Genomic DNA, 21,521 nt, shown 5'->3' with positions numbered 1-21,521 from the left:
TAACTACCTTATCCTTTTCAGTCCTACCTTATACTTTTCCATCTTAGTACTTTTTCACGTTCTACTCTGGAATTTTTGTTCCTATTCTTCTTTCAACCAAAAGTAGAAACTGGATCAGTATCTGGGCCCGATGATTATTCTTTGGATTTTTCTAAGTTTCTTTAAAATTTTGTCAAATTTCTCCTCTCCGAATTCAGCCTGAACCTACTTATTTAGTTGAAACTTCTCCAAGTAACCGCATGATTTCATTCTCCTTCTTTTCAAAGCCTTTTTTCATCTCTCCATTCTTCCCCCAGCCATCTCCCAGGGAGAAGTTTCCCAGATCTCCTTTCTCCTCTCATATCTAGTTGGTATTATTCAATGATGTCTGTTTATTCCACTAACAACCATGCCTTAAGTTGTACTTTGAATATTAATCTTACCAGTCATCAGTTCTGACAGGTGAAAAGCACTTTAAAAAATACACTAAGAATCTAATAATATTTTTTGTGGCTTTCTGATTTGCTTTGAAGAGCTCTGGTAGCTGTGATCAGAAATGATTTAGCAGCACTTTTTATTTCATATTGGTGCTGGGTTGTTATGAAAATATTGCATAGTCACTGCTTATTGCTTGGCACATTGTAGGCATTTAATAAATGTTTTTTTGTGAATAAACTGAGGAGGAAAGGGAATGTGAAGGGTCAGGTTTCGAATATTTGTTTGCTCTATGAGCATTTATCAAGAGAAAAAAGATACTATCAAGTCATACTTCTATAGACAAGTCTTTTACATGAACCAGACAGTCCAGATGATCTCTTACCTCTCCAAACACTTAGAATTCTAAGAAGTCAAGCAAATTATCAATTAACATTCATTTTTGGTCTAATTTTGTTATGTGTTTGGGACATATTTTTATGAACCTTGTGTGTACTTTAGAACACATTGAAGTAATTTGTATAATATGTATGGCATTTTTATAGGACCATGAACATTTAATACTTTCACATGATTAAAGAGTCTTTGCCTTATGCAATTTTATATGTTCATAACTCATTATGAGTTTGATGAAGAGCCCTAAACTTTCTGGTGTTATCATTGGAAAAGCTTTACAACATGGCAAGGTATATTTTAACATAAAGACTTTAAGCCTGAAAGTATTTTAAATTTGAACTAGAGTATATATTGCCTTTAAAAGGGCCAAAGTCAGTGAATGTCATGAATATGAGTTACATTCCTTTTCTTTTCCTTTCTACTCTTGCATTCTTGGAATCTCAGGGACCCAACAAAATGTATTTCCTAGTGTTTTTGCATTCTCTCATAAACATCTAAATTCCAAAGTTTGAAGACCATGGATGTAAAAACTTTTAAGAGGATACTAGTGGAGAGTGTGATACAGAAGCCTTTGGGGAGAAAAAAGATGGTGACAATGAAATCTAAGAGGAAAAACTCTTTAATACAGCTGTTATAGAGTCATTCAGATTAGCTATCATTATTTACATTAGACTTATTAAATTTTCACATGCATTATTATAAGTGAAAAATCCCCTACCCCCTTATATGAGGATTAGATTTTAATGTTAGCAGTGGTATTGAGTTAATCATAATTCTAATTCTAAGATAGTTAAATGTTAGCATAAGTGATGATTTTAGTAGGCCTTCTGTGATTATTTTAGTATAAGGTTTTAAGTAAGATAACTGTTGAATATAGTTAATCATTGTTAGCATAGGTCTCAGTTTTAACCTTTTTTATATAATGCACCCTCAGCAAATATTATGGTCTTGAATTTGTGACTGGCTCTTCATTAACACCGAGACTTTTCCCTCAGTTAGAAGCCTGGTAACAATGCTTCATCTTTATGTACACCCTAGTATATATCATCAAGCTTTTGCTCTGCTTGGGGCCTGGCACTTCCTCCTTACCCTGGTCATCTTAGTATACATCATCCATGACATCATCAGGCTTATAAAGTAGGATTCAGGCTCCCCCACTCTCCCCTTGTCTAAGTGACTTTCAAGTCATCTAATTACTTGAATCAATCCACATCTCTTTATCTACTATCTTGGATTATTTCATAAATTGTGATATTCTTGCATAGTATTAAAGAAGTCCTCTCACAAGGGTTGGGGTCATTTGGTCTTGACCAGGAGTCTGACTTTATTGTGAGACCAGCCCTCTCCCAATAAACTCTTTGGCTTGGAGGCTTTGTTTCTTCTTATTTGTGTTCTTGTGCTTAGAAATTGCACAACAATATTTTATTTGTTTTTTTTTTCATAGCAACTTGGGTAAGTATGTAGTGTTAAATAATTTCCCTTGTATGTAAATAAGGAAACGGACAGAGGAAGCCCATCTATCAAACAATATAAGGGGCAGCTCATTGGCACAATGGATAGAGTGCTAGACCTGGAGTTGGGAAAATGTGAATTCAAATTCTGCCTCAGAGACACTTAATAGCTAGGTAACCCTGGGCAATTTACTCATCCACTGCTTGCCTCAGTTTCTTCATCTGGGGATTACAATAGCTCTTATCTCAGAGTTTTAATGAGATGTAATTAGTACAGTACTTGGCACATAGTAGATGCTAAATAAATGCTTATTGTTACTACTCTTATTTAAAGAAAGGCAATGATGGAGGAGATTGCAGGCAAACAACTGTTTACAAAAAAGATATATACAGAGTAGATTGGATCAATGGAGGGAAGTCACTAGCTTGGAGGGAGAGTTAGTAGGTAAGACTGGGATTTTAGTTAACTCTTGAAAGAGGGAGAATCTAGAAGTTTTAGATAACTAAAAACTGCCTTGCTGGGAGTAAACAAACGATAACATTACTTATATATTAAATGTCGGTATGAATTTTCCACATTACCCCATATGATTGATTGGGAAACATAGTCTCCCCAATAAATCATTCCAAATATGGTATCTATACATTTCAGGTTTTGCTCACCAGGATACATAAAGACCTGAAGGTACTATCATTTTGTGGAGGATCCAACTATGATGTTTCTTAACATGATATTAAAAATGACTAATATGTGATTGACAGGGAGTCATCAAGAGAGCACATCTCTGGTATATGGGTCTTTAAACAAAGAAAAGTACAGTGCATGGGGAAGACATTATAAAGACAAGCTTTATAATAAAAATGTTTTTCAGGGTGTACTATCAGCAATTCAATGATAATGTTAAAAAGTATGATTAATTTCCTGTTTTGTTTCTTTTCTGATTGCTTTCCAAAAAGATTCTGCTGGCTATCAGTTCCACTGGCTATGACTAAGTTTTTTAGCAATGTCACAGTGTTGTTTAGTGTATTTATCATGTCCCTAATAATTACATTTACTTAGTAGAAAAATATCATCTTTCCATGTTTGAGGTCATACATTATTTTTTTCTATTATTATAATCCTCTTACATTTTAAGTTCATTATGTGCTAAAATCCACTAAGATATGTGAAACAGATCTAAAATTAATTTCCCACCCAATTACTCAAGAGTTTCCCCACTACATTTTATAAATTACGTTTTCTCCCAATTACATATAGAAATAATTTTAAACATTTTTTTCTGTCATTTTAAGATCTCCCCCCCTCCCTCCATGACAAGTAATCTGATGTAGTTATATATGTGCTATTGGGCAATACATATTTTCATGTGTCATGCTGTGAAAAAAGATATCACACATATAAGGAAAAAAACTCATGAAAGAAATAAAGTAAAAAATGGCATGCTTTAATCTGCATTCAGATTCCATCAATTTCTTCTGCGGCAGTAGACAGCATTTTTTATCATGAACCTCTTGGAGTTGTCTTGGACTTTTGCATTATTGATAATGTTTTAAGTCATTCATGGCTGATTATACAATATTGCCACTACTTTGTTCAATATTATTCTAATTTTTCTCATACCACTTTGTATCACTTCATATGTCTTCCCAGGTTTTTTGTGATCATCCTGTTCATCACTTCTTATGGTACAATGCTATTCTATTATAATCATATACCATAACTTGTTTAGCTTTTCCTTAATTTATGGACATCCCTTTAGTTTCTAATTCTTTGCCACCACCAAAAGAGCTGCTATAAATATTTTTGTACAAGGTAGGTCCTTCCCCCCAATCTTTGATCTCTTTGTATACATATGTATTACTGATATTGCTGGGTCAAAGGGTAATTAATGCATAGTATTATGGCCTTTTGGATGTGGTTTCAAATTGCCCTCCAGAATGGCTGTATCAGTTCATAACTTTACCAACAGTATATTAGTGTCCCGTTTTCCCTACATCCCTTCCAACATTTGTCGTCATTTTCCTTTTTTTTGTCATATTAGCCCATCTGATAGGTGTGAGGTGGTACATCTGAGTTGTTTGAATTTGCATTTCTCTAATCACTAGTGATTTAGAGCATTTCCTCATATGACTATAGATAGTTTTAATTTCTTCATCTGAGAACTGTCTGTTCATATCCTTTGACCATTTAAGCTTAACCTCTTTCTGGCAAGAGGTAGGTGACCTATTTCATCTTCGGTCCTTTGGACTCATGGTTTATCATTGCATTGCTCAGAATTCTAAAGTTTTTCAGAGTTGTTCTCCTTTTTATATTGTTGTTATGTTTTCTCATAATTCTGCTCCCTTCATTCTGCATTAGTTTGTACTGGTAATCCTATTTTCTTCTGAAACTATTGATTTTATTATTTCTTATGGCACAATCATGTTCCATTATACTCATAGACTGTAGTTTGTTTAACCATGCCCATTAGGTGGATTTCCTCTTATTTTCTAGTTTGGAGTTACTTTGAAACGAGGGGCCATCAACATTTTTGAACATATGGGTTGTTTTCAAGTAAAAGTAGGTATTCTATATTCTAGCCACTGTTCTAAGAGCTTATAAAATAGTAAGATTTCAGAATGGAATTCCAAATTGTTTTTTAGAATAGCTAGATTAATTTCATAGCTCTGCCAAAACTGTAGACAGGTGTCTATTTTCCAGCATTTATCATTTTCCTTTTTTGGTAATTTTTGCCAATCTGATATGTGCAAAGTGGGACCTTATAGTTGTTTTAATTTGTGCTTTTATTAGTTTTTTTGGGGAACTTTTTTATATGATAGGATTTATTCCTCTAAAAACTGCTTGTTCATAATGTCCTTTGACCAGTCATCTAATGGGCAATGGCTCTTCTAATGAGCTTTATATATTTTAGATATATAACTTTATCAGGGAAAATTGGTACAACACATTTTAAATTATATGAATTAACACTTCCCTTTTATCTTCTTTGATCCTCTCTATTGGTTATTTAGTTATGACTTCTTCCTTTATTCTAGTTATTTACTTGTGATGATTTACTTTTATGATGAAATAATGTATTCACTTGTCATTAATCTTGCAATATAGTATAAGATGTTTCTCTATGCATAATTTCTGTCCAACTGCTTTCTAGTTTTCCTTGCAGATTTTGTCAAATCTTGTTACCTGGCGTCTTTAGATTTATTTGTCAAATCTTGGTACCTGGAGCCTTTAGATTTATTAAATGGTATCTTACAGTGTTGATTTGCTTCTGTATATGTTTTGAACCAAAGTTTTAATTCCATTGACCAACTTTTGTTTTTTTTTAAACATTATCAAATTGTTTTAATTATTAAGGCTTTATAATTTGGTTTGAGATATGCTATTGTTAGACCTTCTTCCTTCATGTTCTTTTTCCTTCCATATTTATTATTTTTTTCCAGAACAAACAAAAAAAACAAACAAACAAAAAACCAAAACCCAACAAAACCTTACCTTCCATCTTAGGATCAAAAGTGTATATTGGTTCTAAGGCAGAAGAGCAGTAAGGGCTAGGGAATGGGCTCTATAATAGCTCTATAAAAGAATCCTTTGGTTTTTTGACATGGCATTGAATAACTAAATTAATTTAGGGAGTAGCACCATTTTTTCCCTCAGTACTAGCCTCACCTACCCATTAGCACTGAATATTTTCCCCCTATTATTTAGCTCCATTTTATTCTGCAAAGAATATTTTATACGTGGATTCATTTGATTCTTAGGTGGTTCTTGATAGATATATCCCCAAATATTGATACCTTTGCAAGTTATTTAGAGTGGAAATTCCATTTCTAATTTTTACTCCTTGATTTAAAAAAATATATACATTTCATTTAAATTTTATACTGTTCTACAAAGAAACCCCCTTTTTTCATTAGTATTGCATTAAATATGTAAGATTATTTAGGTAGTGTCATTTTTACTGTGTTAATGTGTCCTATTCCTGAACACTGACTGCCCCTCTAATATTTTTTAGGGCTTCTTCCATTTCAGTCACTATAAATTTATAGTTGTCTTTATATTGGTTGTGTGTATTTCTAGCTAGGTTAATTTTTAATGTTTTTTTTTTAATGTATATGTTCTTCAAAATGAGATTTTTCTTTTTAAAGTGTTATCTTGATCTTTATTGCCTGTACTTAAAAAATTGGTGTTGATGGTAGAAAAGAAAGAAGTGGTCCATTAGCATGTTCCTCTTACTATTGATGAACAGATGGCCTCTCCTTCTGTGTGATTATTGTAAAATGGGCTTGACCAAGGTTTGAGAAAAGGTAAAAGTAGCTGAAACTATAGAATATTAGGATCCTTCATGTGTAATGCAGTAAAGAGAAATGTAGTCAAGTGAACAAGGAGCTTGTATCTGTTCTATAACAGGTTCATTGTGTGATCGTAATGACACTTTAATTTTCCACTTGTGAAGGAGAGAATAATAATAATAATAATAAATAATATCATTGCCATTTTTTTGAGGGATGATTAACTTCTTCAGATAACAGCAGCAAATTCTTGGGAAGCCAGTTTATTCTACTGAATACCAGCTTCCTTTTTGCTTGTGTAGAATTTGATCAACTAAAATTTCTGGTAATGTTTAGAATCTTTCTCAAGCAGACATACTTTCAATGACTGTCTTTTTTTTCCTTTTGGATTATGTTATTGATTCAACCTATTGGCTTTTGGGAATATGACTTTCTTAAGCTCTAAACCAAAAACCAATTGATTTAAATACCAAGGATGGATTTAAAATGAATGGATTGACATTTCTACTTCAGCTTTTTTTAAGTGAGTCTAATTTTAAAACAACTGTGGAACTTTCTTGCTCTACTGTATATCAAGAAGCTTGAATTGCTTAATATTTATAACTTATGTTTTAATTTGGGCATCAGGAATGAAGATGAATCTATTTGTTTGAAATTTGTGAAAACTTTCTAATTGATTTTGGGAGTTTATTAAATCTTTTATTTTTCAATAGTAAATGATAGAAATTTCTTATTAGTCCAGTATTGTTGCCAAAGTTATAAATCACATAGTGTGTAAGATATCCCATAAATGTCTAATTGTTTTTTTTTTTAAAAACACACAACAGAATCACTGTTTCATGTGGACTCTTATATTGAGCTTTCTTTTGAAATAACTTTTAACAGAGAATTCCTGTTACCTAGAAATTGATGACAGACTTACATTTCCTTTTTTGTTTCTTAGACGTTCCATCCTCAGAGCAGCCTGAACTGTTCCTAAAGAAACTTCAGCAGTGCTGTGTAATTTTTGACTTCATGGACACGCTATCTGATCTTAAAATGAAAGAATACAAGCGCTCCACTCTTAATGAACTGGTGGACTACATTACAATAAGCAGAGGCTGTTTGACAGAGCAGACTTACCCTGAAGTAGTTAGAATGGTGAGTTTTTTTTTTCCACATCGCGGATACTTTTCAGCTCCTTCGTAGTTACCACAGGTGTTTATTGTGTAAACAATGAAGGTTGCTTCCAAAAATTAGATACAACAACCTTCTCTATTTGCAATTGAGCAAAAACAGTTACTGTGATATCTGAAGTACATTGTATGAGGATAAAATCCACAGCTTCTTTTATCATAAAAGTAATTAGCAATTAATAGCTTTATATTTGAAACCAAGACCTACAGTACCAGTCTTGGATGTGTGGGTGAGAGAGCGAGCAATTTTTAGGGAAAAGGCTAAGAGGAGGGTTGTTTAAAGTTTCAAGCCTTTATTTGAATGATATCCAACTTCAGGATGTTTTACTTCTTTTTTTTCCCCCCTCTCATTGTATTGAAAGAAAACATCTTTAAGCTTTCAACAAAATTCTAACTCAGGGACTCTAATTAAAATCCTGCCTTTATGATTAATCAGCTTTATAGTCACTGAACTGAGTTTTTAAAAAAATAATTTAGTCTTTCTTTTCAGTTGTCAAAGTTATTTCCCACTGTCCCCTACTGGCCTCCCATTACAAATAGTACAATGAAGCAAAAGTAATCAACACACTGGCTATTTCATGACATAAGCAATCATTTAATTTCTGTCAAAGTTTATTTTTTTAATAGGTTTCTGTAGAATTAGTGTTTTTCTTGTTACCTAGGAAAGCACTATAACTATTATACTCACATTATTCTAATTATACTAATTTGAATTGATACTGCAGTGATTTGAGGGATTTAATATACCTTTTATAAAAGACTCTTTTTCGTATCAGAAGACCCATTAGGAGAATCTGACCCACTGTTCATTGTTGATGTTGACCAAGACTTAGATTTTACAAATATTTAGGTTCATAAATTTGCATTTAAAGGAGGAGCAAGAGTTTGAGATAGTATAATTTAAAAAATGTTTTTAGTTTGAGATGATTATATCAGAGTTTAAGCTGTGGGGTGATTTATAAAGTTATCTCAGGTGAATGCCAATAAAATATAAATTCCATCCTAGTATATTTTGTTTTTATTACTAGTCCAAAGAAAAAACCGTTTAGAAATACATTTGTGGGTCAGTGATTTAAATTCTTTGTCATCATAACCATAAGAGTTTACTTGTTGAATATGTTTCTGAATCTGGCATTCAAGGACCTCTTCAATCAACATCAAATTGACCCTTCTAGGGTCATCTTTCCTCAGCAAAACCCCTGTGTTTCCATTAGGTGGGTCTCCTTAGTGACCTTGAATGTTGCTTATTGCTATCTTTATGACTGCTCAGATTATACTTGCCCTTTTCTGAAATACCCTCCTACTTCTTCCCTGTCTAAATCTTGCCTGTCCTTCAAGTTCTGACTCAAATACAGACTTCTTCAAGTACTTCAGCCCAGTCAAATCTCTTCCTCTTCTGAACTGTAGACTTTCTGTTTATACTATTCACTTGAAACTCATTTATATATATTTTTTATTTTTTAACTTTTTATGAAAGAATAAAAATATAAAAACTTTCTATATCTTAAGCTCCCACAGGGCCAGGACTATGTCTTTACTACCTTGTTGTCCTTGGTATTCTCAACTATTTTTTAGTCCAACGATCAATATGTAGAAATTTACAAATATTAAATGAATGAGTAAATTCCCTAGGTGGAGAAGGGTTATCATCCAAGTGTATAAATTTATGAAGCATGGGAATAGAGTGAGTTTGGATTTGTTCATCACATCCTTAGTTATAGAAACAAATTCCTTGAAAGTTGAAAGGGTTCTTTTAATACATGAAAAGTAGTTTGGTTGAAAGGAATCTGGAGTCAATAGATCTGGGTTAAAATCCTGATTTACTTATTCTAATTCCTTTCCCTTTCTGATCCTCAGTTTCCTCATCTGCAAAAATGTGAAGATACTATCTTTAGATTTTTCAGGTTCAAATTGTATGCTGAAACCTGTTACTACATCTAAACCTTAGGAATAATGCTTATCACTGTAATACCACCAAGAAATTATTATGCTTTTGTCTTTGGTATGAAAAGTACTCTTGGAAAAAAAGGAACAATTTTGGGTTAGAAGAAAAAGAAATGTTTTGACCAGTGGCATATGTGAGTTAAAAAAAAATTCACATTTATTGAGTGCTTTAAGGCTTACAAAATACTTTTTACCACAACAACCCTGGGAAGTTAAAAGTGTATTTTTATCTCCTTTTCAGATGAGGAAATGGAGACAGAGAAGTTAAATGAGTTTCCTGAGGTCAGAGAGTATCAAAGATGGGATTTAAATCCAGGTTCCTCCTTCTCTGTCTTGTGCTCTATCTGCCATACTGTGTTGCTTCCCTTTTTAATACAGTTGATCTTTCCCAGGAGGTACCTAGAGAACTGGTGCTACTATTGGAAAATATACATTCACTTATTAACTTAATTGTTATGGCCTCAAACGTATTATGCATTCTTTTCTTCCTAGTTGTCCTAAATTGTTAGATAAATTGAAGGGCTGCTTGGTTGCATAGAAAACAGTGAACTTGGAGTTGAGAGACCTGGGAATACTGGTTTTATCAATTGTAAGTTGTCCATTCCCAGGCAGGCAAGTAACATTTAACTCTTGAGAACTGGGCTATAAAGCTTTCCTTATCCACTTAAGAGGAACATTGTAAGAAAAGGGAGTTATTAGCCTTCAAGTGTTACATAAATGTGAATTCTGCTGCTTCTGTTGAGTACCTAAGAAAGCTAAGGTATTTGGAAAGAGAGGAAAAAGAAAAAGTACTACCATTAAATTATTAAATAGTTTTCTAAAATGGGAAGGATGGAACTGGTGATAATGATAGCACATCATCTAACCACTACTTGTGCTATTCTCCACCCCTCTCCCCTTTCTTCAGATGATAAGTACTATTTATTTAAAATATATCACCTCCATCCAACAGTTTGAGAAAATAGAACTCAGTACTGACTTGAAGTCATGTCTTCTGAGGCAGCTTTAGTGCTGACATCTTTCAGTGAAGAGAGTGTCTGCTTTTTAGAGAAGAAAGTTGAAGCACAAACAAAATATCTTATCTTCCTTTTTTGCATATTACATCACAAAAATTGATAAAGCCTAGAATCCTTGTTTGCTCAGTGATGGTCACCTAGATTCTTATCTTCTCATGATCAGCAATATACCTTAATGGATAAATGGTGTAGCTTTTGATGAAATACCAATGAAATGTTTTCTGATCTATATTAAATATATTATCCAGGCCACAAACCTGATACAGAGGCATATTATGAACATTACAACTTTAAAGAGAGCACTATTAATCATCTTTTGAGAACCAAATAGCAGGATCTTTTCTCTCTAACAAAAATAACAATAGGTAACATTTTATATACCACATTTGTAATGTTTGCATAGTGAGTGCTTTTTTCATACAAATTGATTGTTGTCCAACTTCAAATGGGCCCTGTCTGCATCAAGACAATCTGTTTATTCTTCTCTTATTGATTTCCTTTTCAGTCCTCTTCATGCCCTCTCTATCTCTCCTTCCACTTTTTCTACTGAGGATCTGTTGCTAATTTTTCTGAGAAAAAATTGGGAACATACACAGTGATGCTCCTTCCATTTTCCTTCTCTTTTTCTTAAAACCCCCTAATATCATTCTTTTCCCCCTTTCAGTCTTTGATATTTAGATGTCCCTTTTCCTCACCAAAGCAAACTCCTCTATGCATACCCTTTAGAAGCCCATCTTCTCCAACAGATTGTTCCCTTAATGCTCCCCACATCTTCAAGCTACTCCTTCCTCTCCTACTTTATTCGACCTTGCTCAAGTCTCCCCCATCTTCAGAAGAACCTTCACCAGACCCTATTGTTAGTTGCTGTCATGTATTATTCCTCTCTTCTCTACTTCTCTCATTCATCCCTCAACTCCTTTGCAATCTTACTTTCAACTAATGTTACCAGTGCTGTCTTGTGATGGTGTTGAGTCATTTCAATTGTGTCTGACTTTGTGACCTCATTTTGGGATTTTCTTAGCAAAGCTACTGGTGTGGTTTGCTCTAATTCATCTAGTGACTTGCCCAGGGACATAGTAAGAATATGAAGCCAGATTTGAATTCAGGAAGATGAATCTATTTCCAAGTCTGGCACTCTAGTCATTGTATCACATAGATATCAAGGAAAAATCTAGATGTTAGACTTGAGGTGAGGGCTTTGATAAATAGTTCTGGAATGCTTACTCATTGCTTTTTTCAGTGTTCTTCAGTCCTTCAAAGTGATTTCTTTTGTGGTGTTTTATTCACCAAGTAAATTATTCTCCTGGTGTAGCTGCTCATTTCTCTCTGTAGGTTCATACACATTTTCTGATGTTAGAATCTGTACCTTTTATGACACAGTAATATTTCACTATATTCATATATGTCATAATTTATTCACTCATTCTCCAGTGGATGCTACTTTGTTTTCAGTTCTATCCTGAATTCTTTCTGTTCTCTTTCATATAGCATATTTTGGTCATATGGCTCTGAATGTGTTCTAGATTTTGAGTCCCCCTTCCAAAATTCTCAGAATTAGACATCATGCTCTAGATGTTGTCTAACACCACTCTTAATCCAAGGTCTCATTAGCTTTTGCATTTGTGGTCTACTCTGGCTTTTTTCACAGTAGCTGTTTTATATTTATATCCCTCCCACCTAGAACTTAAAAATAAATTTTTTTTTTGAAACCTCAATTTTGGACTTCCTGTTTAGCTTCATGAAATTTCATCTTGTTGGATTTTACTTCCTTCCCTACAGTCTCTCAAGAATTTATGTATCCTGATTCTGTGATTTTATCATCCAATAAATTATCCCTATCTTCCAGCTTTGCATCATCTGTAAAGTTGATTAGCATTCGATCTGTGTTTTTATAAAGGTCATTTATTTAAATGTTGAACAGCTTAGAGCCCTGTGGCATACTAGTAGCTATTTACCTTCCAAGTTACCATTATCTATTAATCACCACTCTTTTTGGTTTTAGTTAGTCACTAATTCAGAAACCACCTGTTTCTTTTTCTGGAATATTTTTAAAGGAAACTATAAAATTTAGCATCTATTTTTATTTTACAAAATTGCATGCAAAGGTTTTTCATTAAAAATATTTCCTATGCTCAGTGAGCATCTTTGTATCAAATGTACTACTTTACCTACTTTCATGTTGTCCTTAATATTTTTGATTTAATCAAGAAATGTGATAGTTTATCTGCTCCTGGCATGTTTTTAAAAGTTCTTTTGAATCAATAAAAGGACATGAAATTAGGCCATTAATTCTCAGATACTATACTTTAAACTCTTTATGTTTCCCCTTTGGATATTTTTCTGCATTCCATTTGCACTTGCCCACAGTTTACTATTTTCCTAAGAAGTTTTCTCTATTAAAAGAGTTTTTCATATCTAGTCTCTTGGAAAAAAGTCTCACAGGGATTTTACTTCAATTCTGATTTTAAGAAGTTAAGGAGAGTGTTTATTGGGGGGAACAATTGAGTTGTACTCCCATTTACTTCATTTGTAAAGCAACTTGTTGTAAAGGTTATTCTGGCTTTTTCCATATACTTAAAAATGTTGACAGCTGTGACCTTTTTGGCTATTATATATAACTGTCCAATAGTATCTTTCATCTCACTGTAATGTGAACACTAGCTGGCAATAGAATTTCAATAAGATCTGACCCAGTATTTCAATCCAAGCCCTTAGTGTCTGTCTTTCTTACTCTTTAAAAGTACAATTTAGAGATATTTGGAGGATGTTGAGTGCAATTGAGAGCTTCTAGAGGAAAATATGGGAAAAAAAAGACTTGTAGAAATGTAGGAATGTTTCTAGATTGTAAAATGTTTAGTCATCTCTTGGACCTATGTTTTATATTATCAGGCTGTCAACTAGCACTTATTAAGTGTTTACCAATTGCTAGGTATTGTACCAGGTTGTACATGACTTTTAGATGACTTGTTGAGTCAAAAATTTGAATGGTAACTGGTGAGTTAGTCTCTAGAAGAAACTATGGTATCAGAAGATGCTGTCAGTTCAAGAAAAAGCTGAGAAATGGTAATGTCTTGACTATATTGTTCATGAAGACACCAAAGATTGAAATAGGAAGTTGGTGGCTTCAGATACTTCCTAGTTGTGTTGTCCTGGGCAAGTCTCTTAACCCCCATTGCCTAGCCCTTACCATTCTTCTGTTTTGGAACCAATACACACACAGTATTGATTCTAAAATGGAAGGTAAAGGTTTTTTAAAAAAGCAGAAAAGAAATAGGAAGTTGGAAGGGGAAAAGGGAGAATAGGGAACTTCAAGTCAGGATGTGAACTGACCAATTAATAAACAAATGGTATTTAAATTATGGTGTATATATACACACCATAATATATATATATATATATATATATATATATATATATATATATATATATCCCATTAGCAAGTAAAGCCTCCCTATAACTAGTGATGACAAAGGTTATTTATGTAATAGGCAAAAGGGGGAAGGAAAGAAGATTAATTTTTGATTTGATAAAAGAAAAAATTAGATTGATTAATGAAAACATGCAACTATAAGGCTTATAGTAGAAGGTAAGCTGACAAATCTGGAGTGAAGAGGTCTTTTGAAGAGAATATGACTGAAGAGTAAAGAATTGCAGGGATGGGGGCTGGTGGAGCAGAAAAAGAAGACTGACTACAAATGTATGTTGATTTTGGACCAATGTGACCAGAAGATAAGCCAGATTTCCTGTGATATCTTCCATTCCTAAAATTCTGTCTTGTTAATTTTTTCCTCAGCAAATCTGTTTTTTTTTAAATGATTGAGACAACTCTAGATGTCATAAAGATGAAATCAATTTTGAATTGGTCTTTGACACCAAAAATCAACAAACTATTTTGTTTTAGAGGTCTAGTTGTCTTGCTTATTGGGGAGAGGAGGGGATTGAATCAAATGCTGTATTAAAAATGTCCAGATGTTTAGAAACTCATGTTCCTTTCAAAAGAAAAAAATTAGTCATTGGGTTTGAGGGTTGGCTTCTTGGCTAGAGTTGCCTATGTTCTATCTCTCTACCCTTTCCTGAAATAGTGTCAATAATATTAGTTTAAAAAAACAGAGTGATGAAAAAATATATACCTTTTAGATTCATTCTGGTGTAATACATTAGAAAGCCGCCTATGCTCACCCTATTTCCAGGAGCTCCATCCTGAACAGTTAGCAAACTCACTGTGGAACGATCTGATCATGGGTAAAGAATGATAACTACGTATAGACAGATGGCAAATGCCCTCATAGGATCATTGAACAGACGTGGATAAAGTGAGTTTTATTTTTAGTTACTTGTCACATAACTTAGGGATTTATTATGCTAATGAAGGGTAGCTGGGAATAGAGTAGTCTTAAAAAAGTTGTGGCAAAAAAAAGAAAAGCACTTTCATTATTCTGATTCATTTTTGGTTAGATTCTGAAGCTTAAATAGGGTATCTACATTAATCAATATATTAGGATATTTAAGTCTTTTTAAATTTAAAAATTCAGGTGGAGTATACCTTGGTCTCAATATCTGTCATTATAATCAACATCTCTATGATTTTTCAATTTGAAATTTTTAAGATTCTAATCTTATAAATTGTCAAAATGAAATTATATCAGCTGATGAGCTTAAAAACATGTCCAGAGTAACTATTAAAATATAGCTTTTCAGAAGCAATTGATTTTATTATTTTCAGAATACCTTAATTGCAGCAATAATTTTATTTAAAGTTTTTCTGAGGAAGTAATAGTATATTTGTCAATAATTCATTTTTACATGAATTTGTATATACCAAAACTTCAAATTGTATCTCCAATAAGAGATGATTTAATTAAAATATACATAATAAAATCCTAATATTCTATATTCTATAAAGTCAAGGTATGATGACTCTTTCCCCCAAAAGCTACCCTGAAGGGGCCTCAAAGAATCTAGATGTATTTGTAGTAGTACCATGACTACTGCAGAGTTTACGCCTCTATTTTTGGAGTCGAGGATTTAATATCTGCAAATACTAGTGCTTGATTCTCTACTCTATTTCCAGTTTTGGATACAGTTGCTTTAAGGTTGTTTGTGTATGTGAAATAATACTTCCCTGATGTTTTTGATCTGAGAAATTATTTTTATGAAATTAGCTGTCACTTTAAACAGGTAGAAGTTTCCTTAAATCGTGTGTGTGAATGAAATTCCTGTTCCTTAAATGGAAACCTGACATACAGCCCTGATTAGAATATATAGTGTGAGTGGTGATATAATGGGGGAAATGTAGTGCATTCAGATTGTGAAGGCCTTACAAAACTTTTACTCCATAAGGTGGCAGAGTTTAAGTTAAATCCAATAGGGTTTTGAACATAATTATAATTATGTTCATTTAATCTGTCAAGCAGTTAAACACTGGGTAGGCTTTGGTAAGAAGATATGACTGTTGAATTAACCTAGCTACTGCAAAGTAAGGGTTCCTATCAGGGTGGAGGGGGAGAAGAAGGAGAGGGAGAAAGAATGGGAGAAACTAGTTAAATTGAAGAATGGCTAGTTGAATTTGACCAGTATTTAGTTTGAGGGAGCAACAAAATATGCTCATTAGAGCTTATTTGTAGGCGCTTTGAAATTTTGTATGGAAGATTAGGTGATTTTTCTAGGCCAAAGATGTGAAATTATTTACAGCCATGACTGAGCTATCTGGGAAGAGGTCTGGCACCAAGGAGCTGTTTGCTTATTGTCTAATGACTGCCTATACAGTCCTTTAATATTAATTTTCTTCAATTGTATTCCAGTGAATGATTAAGCAAGCCATCCCTCCTTCCCTGCTCCTCCCATTTTCTCATTTCCTTCCTTATCCTAGGTCTTCATTGTTTACCTTAATTCCCCACTCCATTTTTTAGGCTCTAGGGAAGAAACAAAGAAGACTGGGTTCATCATGGATTACAGTATAGAGAACAAAAAAATCTTTGTTCACTCCACAGAAAAATACAAAGATGGACCTTTGAAAAGTATAACCTCCTTTCCCAAATACCACTACTTATGTACCAGTAAGATCTATCTTGTTGGGGTAAAAGTTGTTAGATTAGACTTTAAGAGAGAAGCTTCATTCTTCAACATTTTTTACTTCAGTAAGTACTTACTATTAATAAGTCTGTATAATAAATTTATGGATAGAAATGGAATGGCCAATACTACATTTTCCAAATAGTTATTAAAGTAATAATTGCAAAGGTAGGGTTTCTTAATCTTTTTGTGGGTTTTAGACCCGTTGGCATCTTGGTTAAGCTTGCAGATTATTAGAATAATGTTTTTATATTATTGAAAGAAACGCTAAATTTTAGTGGTTAGGGAAAATAAAGGTTTAAATTTATTTTTTTTCACACCTAAGTTAAACCTTTTATCCCTTAAATCTACCCATGGAGGAAATAGAATATGGAATATTGAGTGTTAGGAAGAGGGAGAAAGGCATTTTGGCTGGACCATGGAATACCTGAGTGACCATAGTTTGGAAAAAGAAAGGTTGAAATTAGGTCATGAAGGACTTTAAATAATCATAGAAATTTGATTTGCTCTTAGAGTCAGCAGATCAATTATTATATATCTCTTTATTAAACAGATTCAGATACGCTATGTGTGAAACTTCTTGAAGATGGATTCAGAAAATAAAGACATAGAATAAAAATCAGCATAACATTTAACACAGTTATTAGTTCTGTATTCCCTCTCCCCCAACCCCTAATTTACCTGCTGTATCATTATGAACAGACTTAGCTCTAGGATATAACCTTCCTATTATGAATGGAATAAAGTTCTGAAAGTACCTAAAGAAGTACAGGTCTAAATTTAGACAGATGAAAATATAGTTTTGTAAAATAGATACTTGGGGGATGGTTTATCACTCATATTACTAAAGAATTTTCTTGAATAAATTTATGGGTTGCAGAATACAATTTTTGGTTTCAGAAGCTCCTGTGGCTTCTGAAATTATTGATCACCTAGGTGACAACTTTTCATTTGTGAGCCTCTGTGAAAGTTCTACTTGAATATCTTATCATGGTGCAAAGAAGACCTTGAATTCTTAAAGGCACAGTCAGTCAGTAGAGTAGAGGATCTGGCAGGTTCTTCTCTGAGTATAAGCTCAGTGAGAGCCTATAGCCCAGTTTGATCCAGAAAGGCCATTATAAAAGCAGCCGTTAGAGAAATTTCTAGATAAATACATTCCTCAACAAAAGGTAAAAAGAAGAGATTAATAAAATGGATGTGCAATTAGGAAAAAACTAGAAAAGAAATGATTTAAAAAAACTGAACTAAATAGAAATCCTGAAAATAAAGAGAATTGACAAAATATGTTCAATTAATAAAATTAGGACATTATAAAAAACTATTGAAATCCAAAAAGTATTAGCCAGTCTGATTTTTTTAAAAAGAGAAACCAAATTGCGAGCATCAAAAATAAAAAAAATGAGGATGCATAGCAGATGAGGAATAAATAAAGGAAATTATTAGAAACAGTTGCTCAATTAAATGCTAATAAGAGTGTTAAATGAAATGGATAAATACTTGCAAAAATATAAAATACTCTGATTAACAGAATAATAGAAAATTTAAATAATCTATCTTAATCTATCTTCAGAAAAAAGATATTGAAAAAGTCATAATTGAATTTCCCCCAACCCCAAATTCTGGTAACAGCTGCATTTATAAGTGAATTCTATTCATCATACAAAAACTATTAATTCTAATTTATAGTATATTGCTTGTAAAAATTATAGAGGGATGTATGCAATTTCTTCCATTAAAGAAATATATTATTTGTACCTAAATCATGCTGAGACAAAACAGAAGACAGAAGACCAATGGCCCTGATCAATACTGATACAAAAATATTGAATTAAAACTAGCAGAGAGGGTATAACAACATATATTTAAAGGATTATACAATATGATAAAGTTAGACTTAAACCAGAAATGCTGGGTTAGTTCAGTAATGGGAAGGCTATAAATATAATAGACTACATTAATAATTAAAAAAAAGCCAATCATGCTGTTATGTCATTTGATACAGAATAAAGCTTTTGACAAAATAAAATAAATTAAGTATTAAAAAGTATAGCAATCACTGGGAATAAATAGGCAATTTTGCTTATTGAAGATAGGCATTTTTGCTCACAGAACCAATTCAATTAAAAGTAGAAGAGAAACAGTTGAGAAACTTTTTTCCCCTACAAAATTATTTGATACTGATACAATATCCAAGATATATAGGGAAGTTTATTCAAATATAAGAACAAAAGCCATTCTCCTAATCCATAAATGGTCAAAGAATACAAACAGGTAGTTCTGGAAAGAATTGACGAGTGCGTGCGTGCGTGCGTGCGTGCGTGCGTGCGTGTGTGTGTAGTGATCATTAAGCACATACTATGTACCCAGCACTGTAGTAAATGCTGGGTACTGTTATAAGGAAAAGATAAGTTTGGTAGGTTTTGCAGTGGGCAGAGGTATGAGGCCAACAAGGAAAAGATTCTGGAATTCTGTAGGAAGGGTTAAGTTGTTACTCAGAGACTGTTGGGTCTGGTGGGCTCTCTCTCTGGAGGTATCTGTGTGTGTGTGTGTGCTGCTTATCCTGGGTGCATAGTTCTGATTCCTATCCTGCCTGCTGTTTTGCTGTATTTCCTTGAAGAAGAACTTGTTGATCCTAAACCAGCTGTCTGCGGTGATTGTAAGACCAGGTCTAGGTTCTTTTGGATCTGGGACCTTCCCTGGGCCCTGCTAAGCTCACCACAGACCATTACCCTTTTATACTAACAAAGTGGGGGGGGGGGTAGTGTAGATTTAGTTAGGGCAAGGACTGGGTATTTTAGGTAATTGAGTGAGGAAAGATTAGAGTAGTCCAACATCTCTTTGACGACAGTCCTCGCGGACACATCTAGATCTGGGGGTATTTTAGTTAGTGGGATTAGCATTAGGGTTATCCTAATTCTCTTTAACCATTTCCTATTAAATTAAATACTTTCCCAGTTACCGAGTGTTCTGTGTGTTGATCTCAGACCAGATTCTGCCCTGGTCTGAGTTAACTGCTGGTCTTCAACTCACAGTGTTGTTACTGGCCCTATCTAATCCATCCTATCCCATCCCCAACACCACCCAATTTCAGAACACAAAAGTCAGAAATGACCCTTATTTTTTCATGAGTGTGGTAACATGTCAGTAAGTATGCAGACATACATACACAGAGTAGATAGAACATAATTTCAGAAGGGAGGCACTACCCACTGGGAAAACCCGGAAGGACCTCCTGAGGAAGGAAATGCTTGAGCTTAACTTGAAGAGAAGAATTCCCTGGTGTAGAAGTGGTGAAAGAGTGTTCCAAAATGCTTAAACTTTTTCTCTAGATCTGCATCCCTATTCCTGTATTTAATTTGTATGTATTTATGTACATGTCATATTTCTATGCTTCCTCTATACCAGTACTTAAGGATAAAGTTGCTTCATGTTTATTTTGTTTAACAAATGCTTGTTGATTGATTTGTTAGAACAAATGGAGCATGTGAGATGAAGGACTTTTAGATAAGCCTAGAAGTGGAACACCTTAATGGAACACCAGGCCTGGAGTTAGGAGGACTTAGGTTCAAACTTGCCCTTCCTAGCTGTGTGACCCTGGGCAAAGCATTTAACTGCAGTTGCTTAGCACTTACTGCTCAGTGTTGATTAGGTAAGGGTTTTAAAAAATTTAATAAATAGCTATTGCTATTAAGACAATCTAATTCCATTAGCTTTTTGGACTGCTGGACTACCATTTTGATTCACTTGGAAACTGCAGTCAACAGTTTTGCATATAAACTTTTCTCTACATATGCCTTCTGTACTTGCACAGTTAATTTTTTTCTTGGTAGAAGTTTATATTATTTGCTTTTTGGAATACGGTATTCCAATCTCTATTAAGGAGCTCATGTTCAGTGAGGGATGGAACATGCAAAAAATTATGTATATACAAGGTAATTATAGTGTAAATTTTAGAAAATATTCTTGAATGAAGACTGTGTGAGTCTGATGTGTGGGCAAAATTGGGAGAGGTCTCTTATAATAGGTAGGATCAAAGCAGAATTTTGGTGGAAGACCAAGAAAAAGATGGAAATGAGGGGAGACAACATTCAGTCTGTCAGTATGGGGGGTGGGATGGACAGCCTGTTCAAAGGCACTGTTCCATCAGGAGATGGAATAAACACGACTTGAAGATTATTATGTAGACCAATTTAAAAAATGTATGTTTGTGAAGGGAAGTAAAGTAGAAGTAGAGAGGGACCTGTTTATGCAGTGCTTTAAATGCCAAACACAGGATTTTAGGTTTCATCTTGGAGGAAATAGGGAACCATTGGAGTTTAAGTAGGAGAGTGACAGTGTCAGACCATACTTTAGGAAAACCACTTTTGCAAATGAGGGGAGGATGGATTGTAATAAGGAGAGATTTGAGGCAAGGAGGTCAGTTAGAAGACTGTTTCAAAAGTCTGATAATGAAGTGATGAATTCTTGAATTAAAATTATAAAATGTTGAGGGCAGTGTGAGTGAGGAGTCATGGATGTCTGAATCTATTAGAATCAGAGTGCAAAGTGGAAATAGAATCTACCAGTTACCTTCTCAGGAAAGCACTAACAAGTGTTTTAGCTTATATCCAGAAGTCCCAAAGCAAAGGAAAAAGTACTTCAATCAACCAGGAAAAGTTTATATGCCCAGGAACCACCAACAGGATCACATAAGACTAAGCCGAAAGACTTAAAGGAGAGAAAACCTTGGAATATAATATTTTAAAAGGCAAAAGATAAGGTCT

General features: G+C 33.7%; 1 protein-coding gene across 6 annotated transcripts in view; it reads left to right on the top strand.

The window, feature by feature from the left end:
- Positions 1-21,521, top strand: part of PPP2R5E (protein phosphatase 2 regulatory subunit B'epsilon) — a 267,308-nt gene that overhangs the window by 176,803 nt on the left and 68,984 nt on the right. For all 6 annotated transcript variants that reach the window (XM_007472987.3, XM_007472988.3, XM_056810864.1 and 3 more), the window contains one exon: positions 7,495-7,691. In XM_007472987.3, coding sequence (XP_007473049.1) covers positions 7,495-7,691 — 197 coding nt within the window. The remainder of the gene's footprint in view (positions 1-7,494; positions 7,692-21,521) is intronic.

Source organism: Monodelphis domestica, chromosome 1 (assembly GCF_027887165.1).
Source record: "Monodelphis domestica isolate mMonDom1 chromosome 1, mMonDom1.pri, whole genome shotgun sequence".
In the NCBI taxonomy this organism is placed as follows: domain Eukaryota; kingdom Metazoa; phylum Chordata; class Mammalia; order Didelphimorphia; family Didelphidae; genus Monodelphis; species Monodelphis domestica.
The sequence above is the reverse complement of the archived record's forward strand: the minus strand, read 5'-3'. Positions and strand labels throughout refer to the sequence as shown.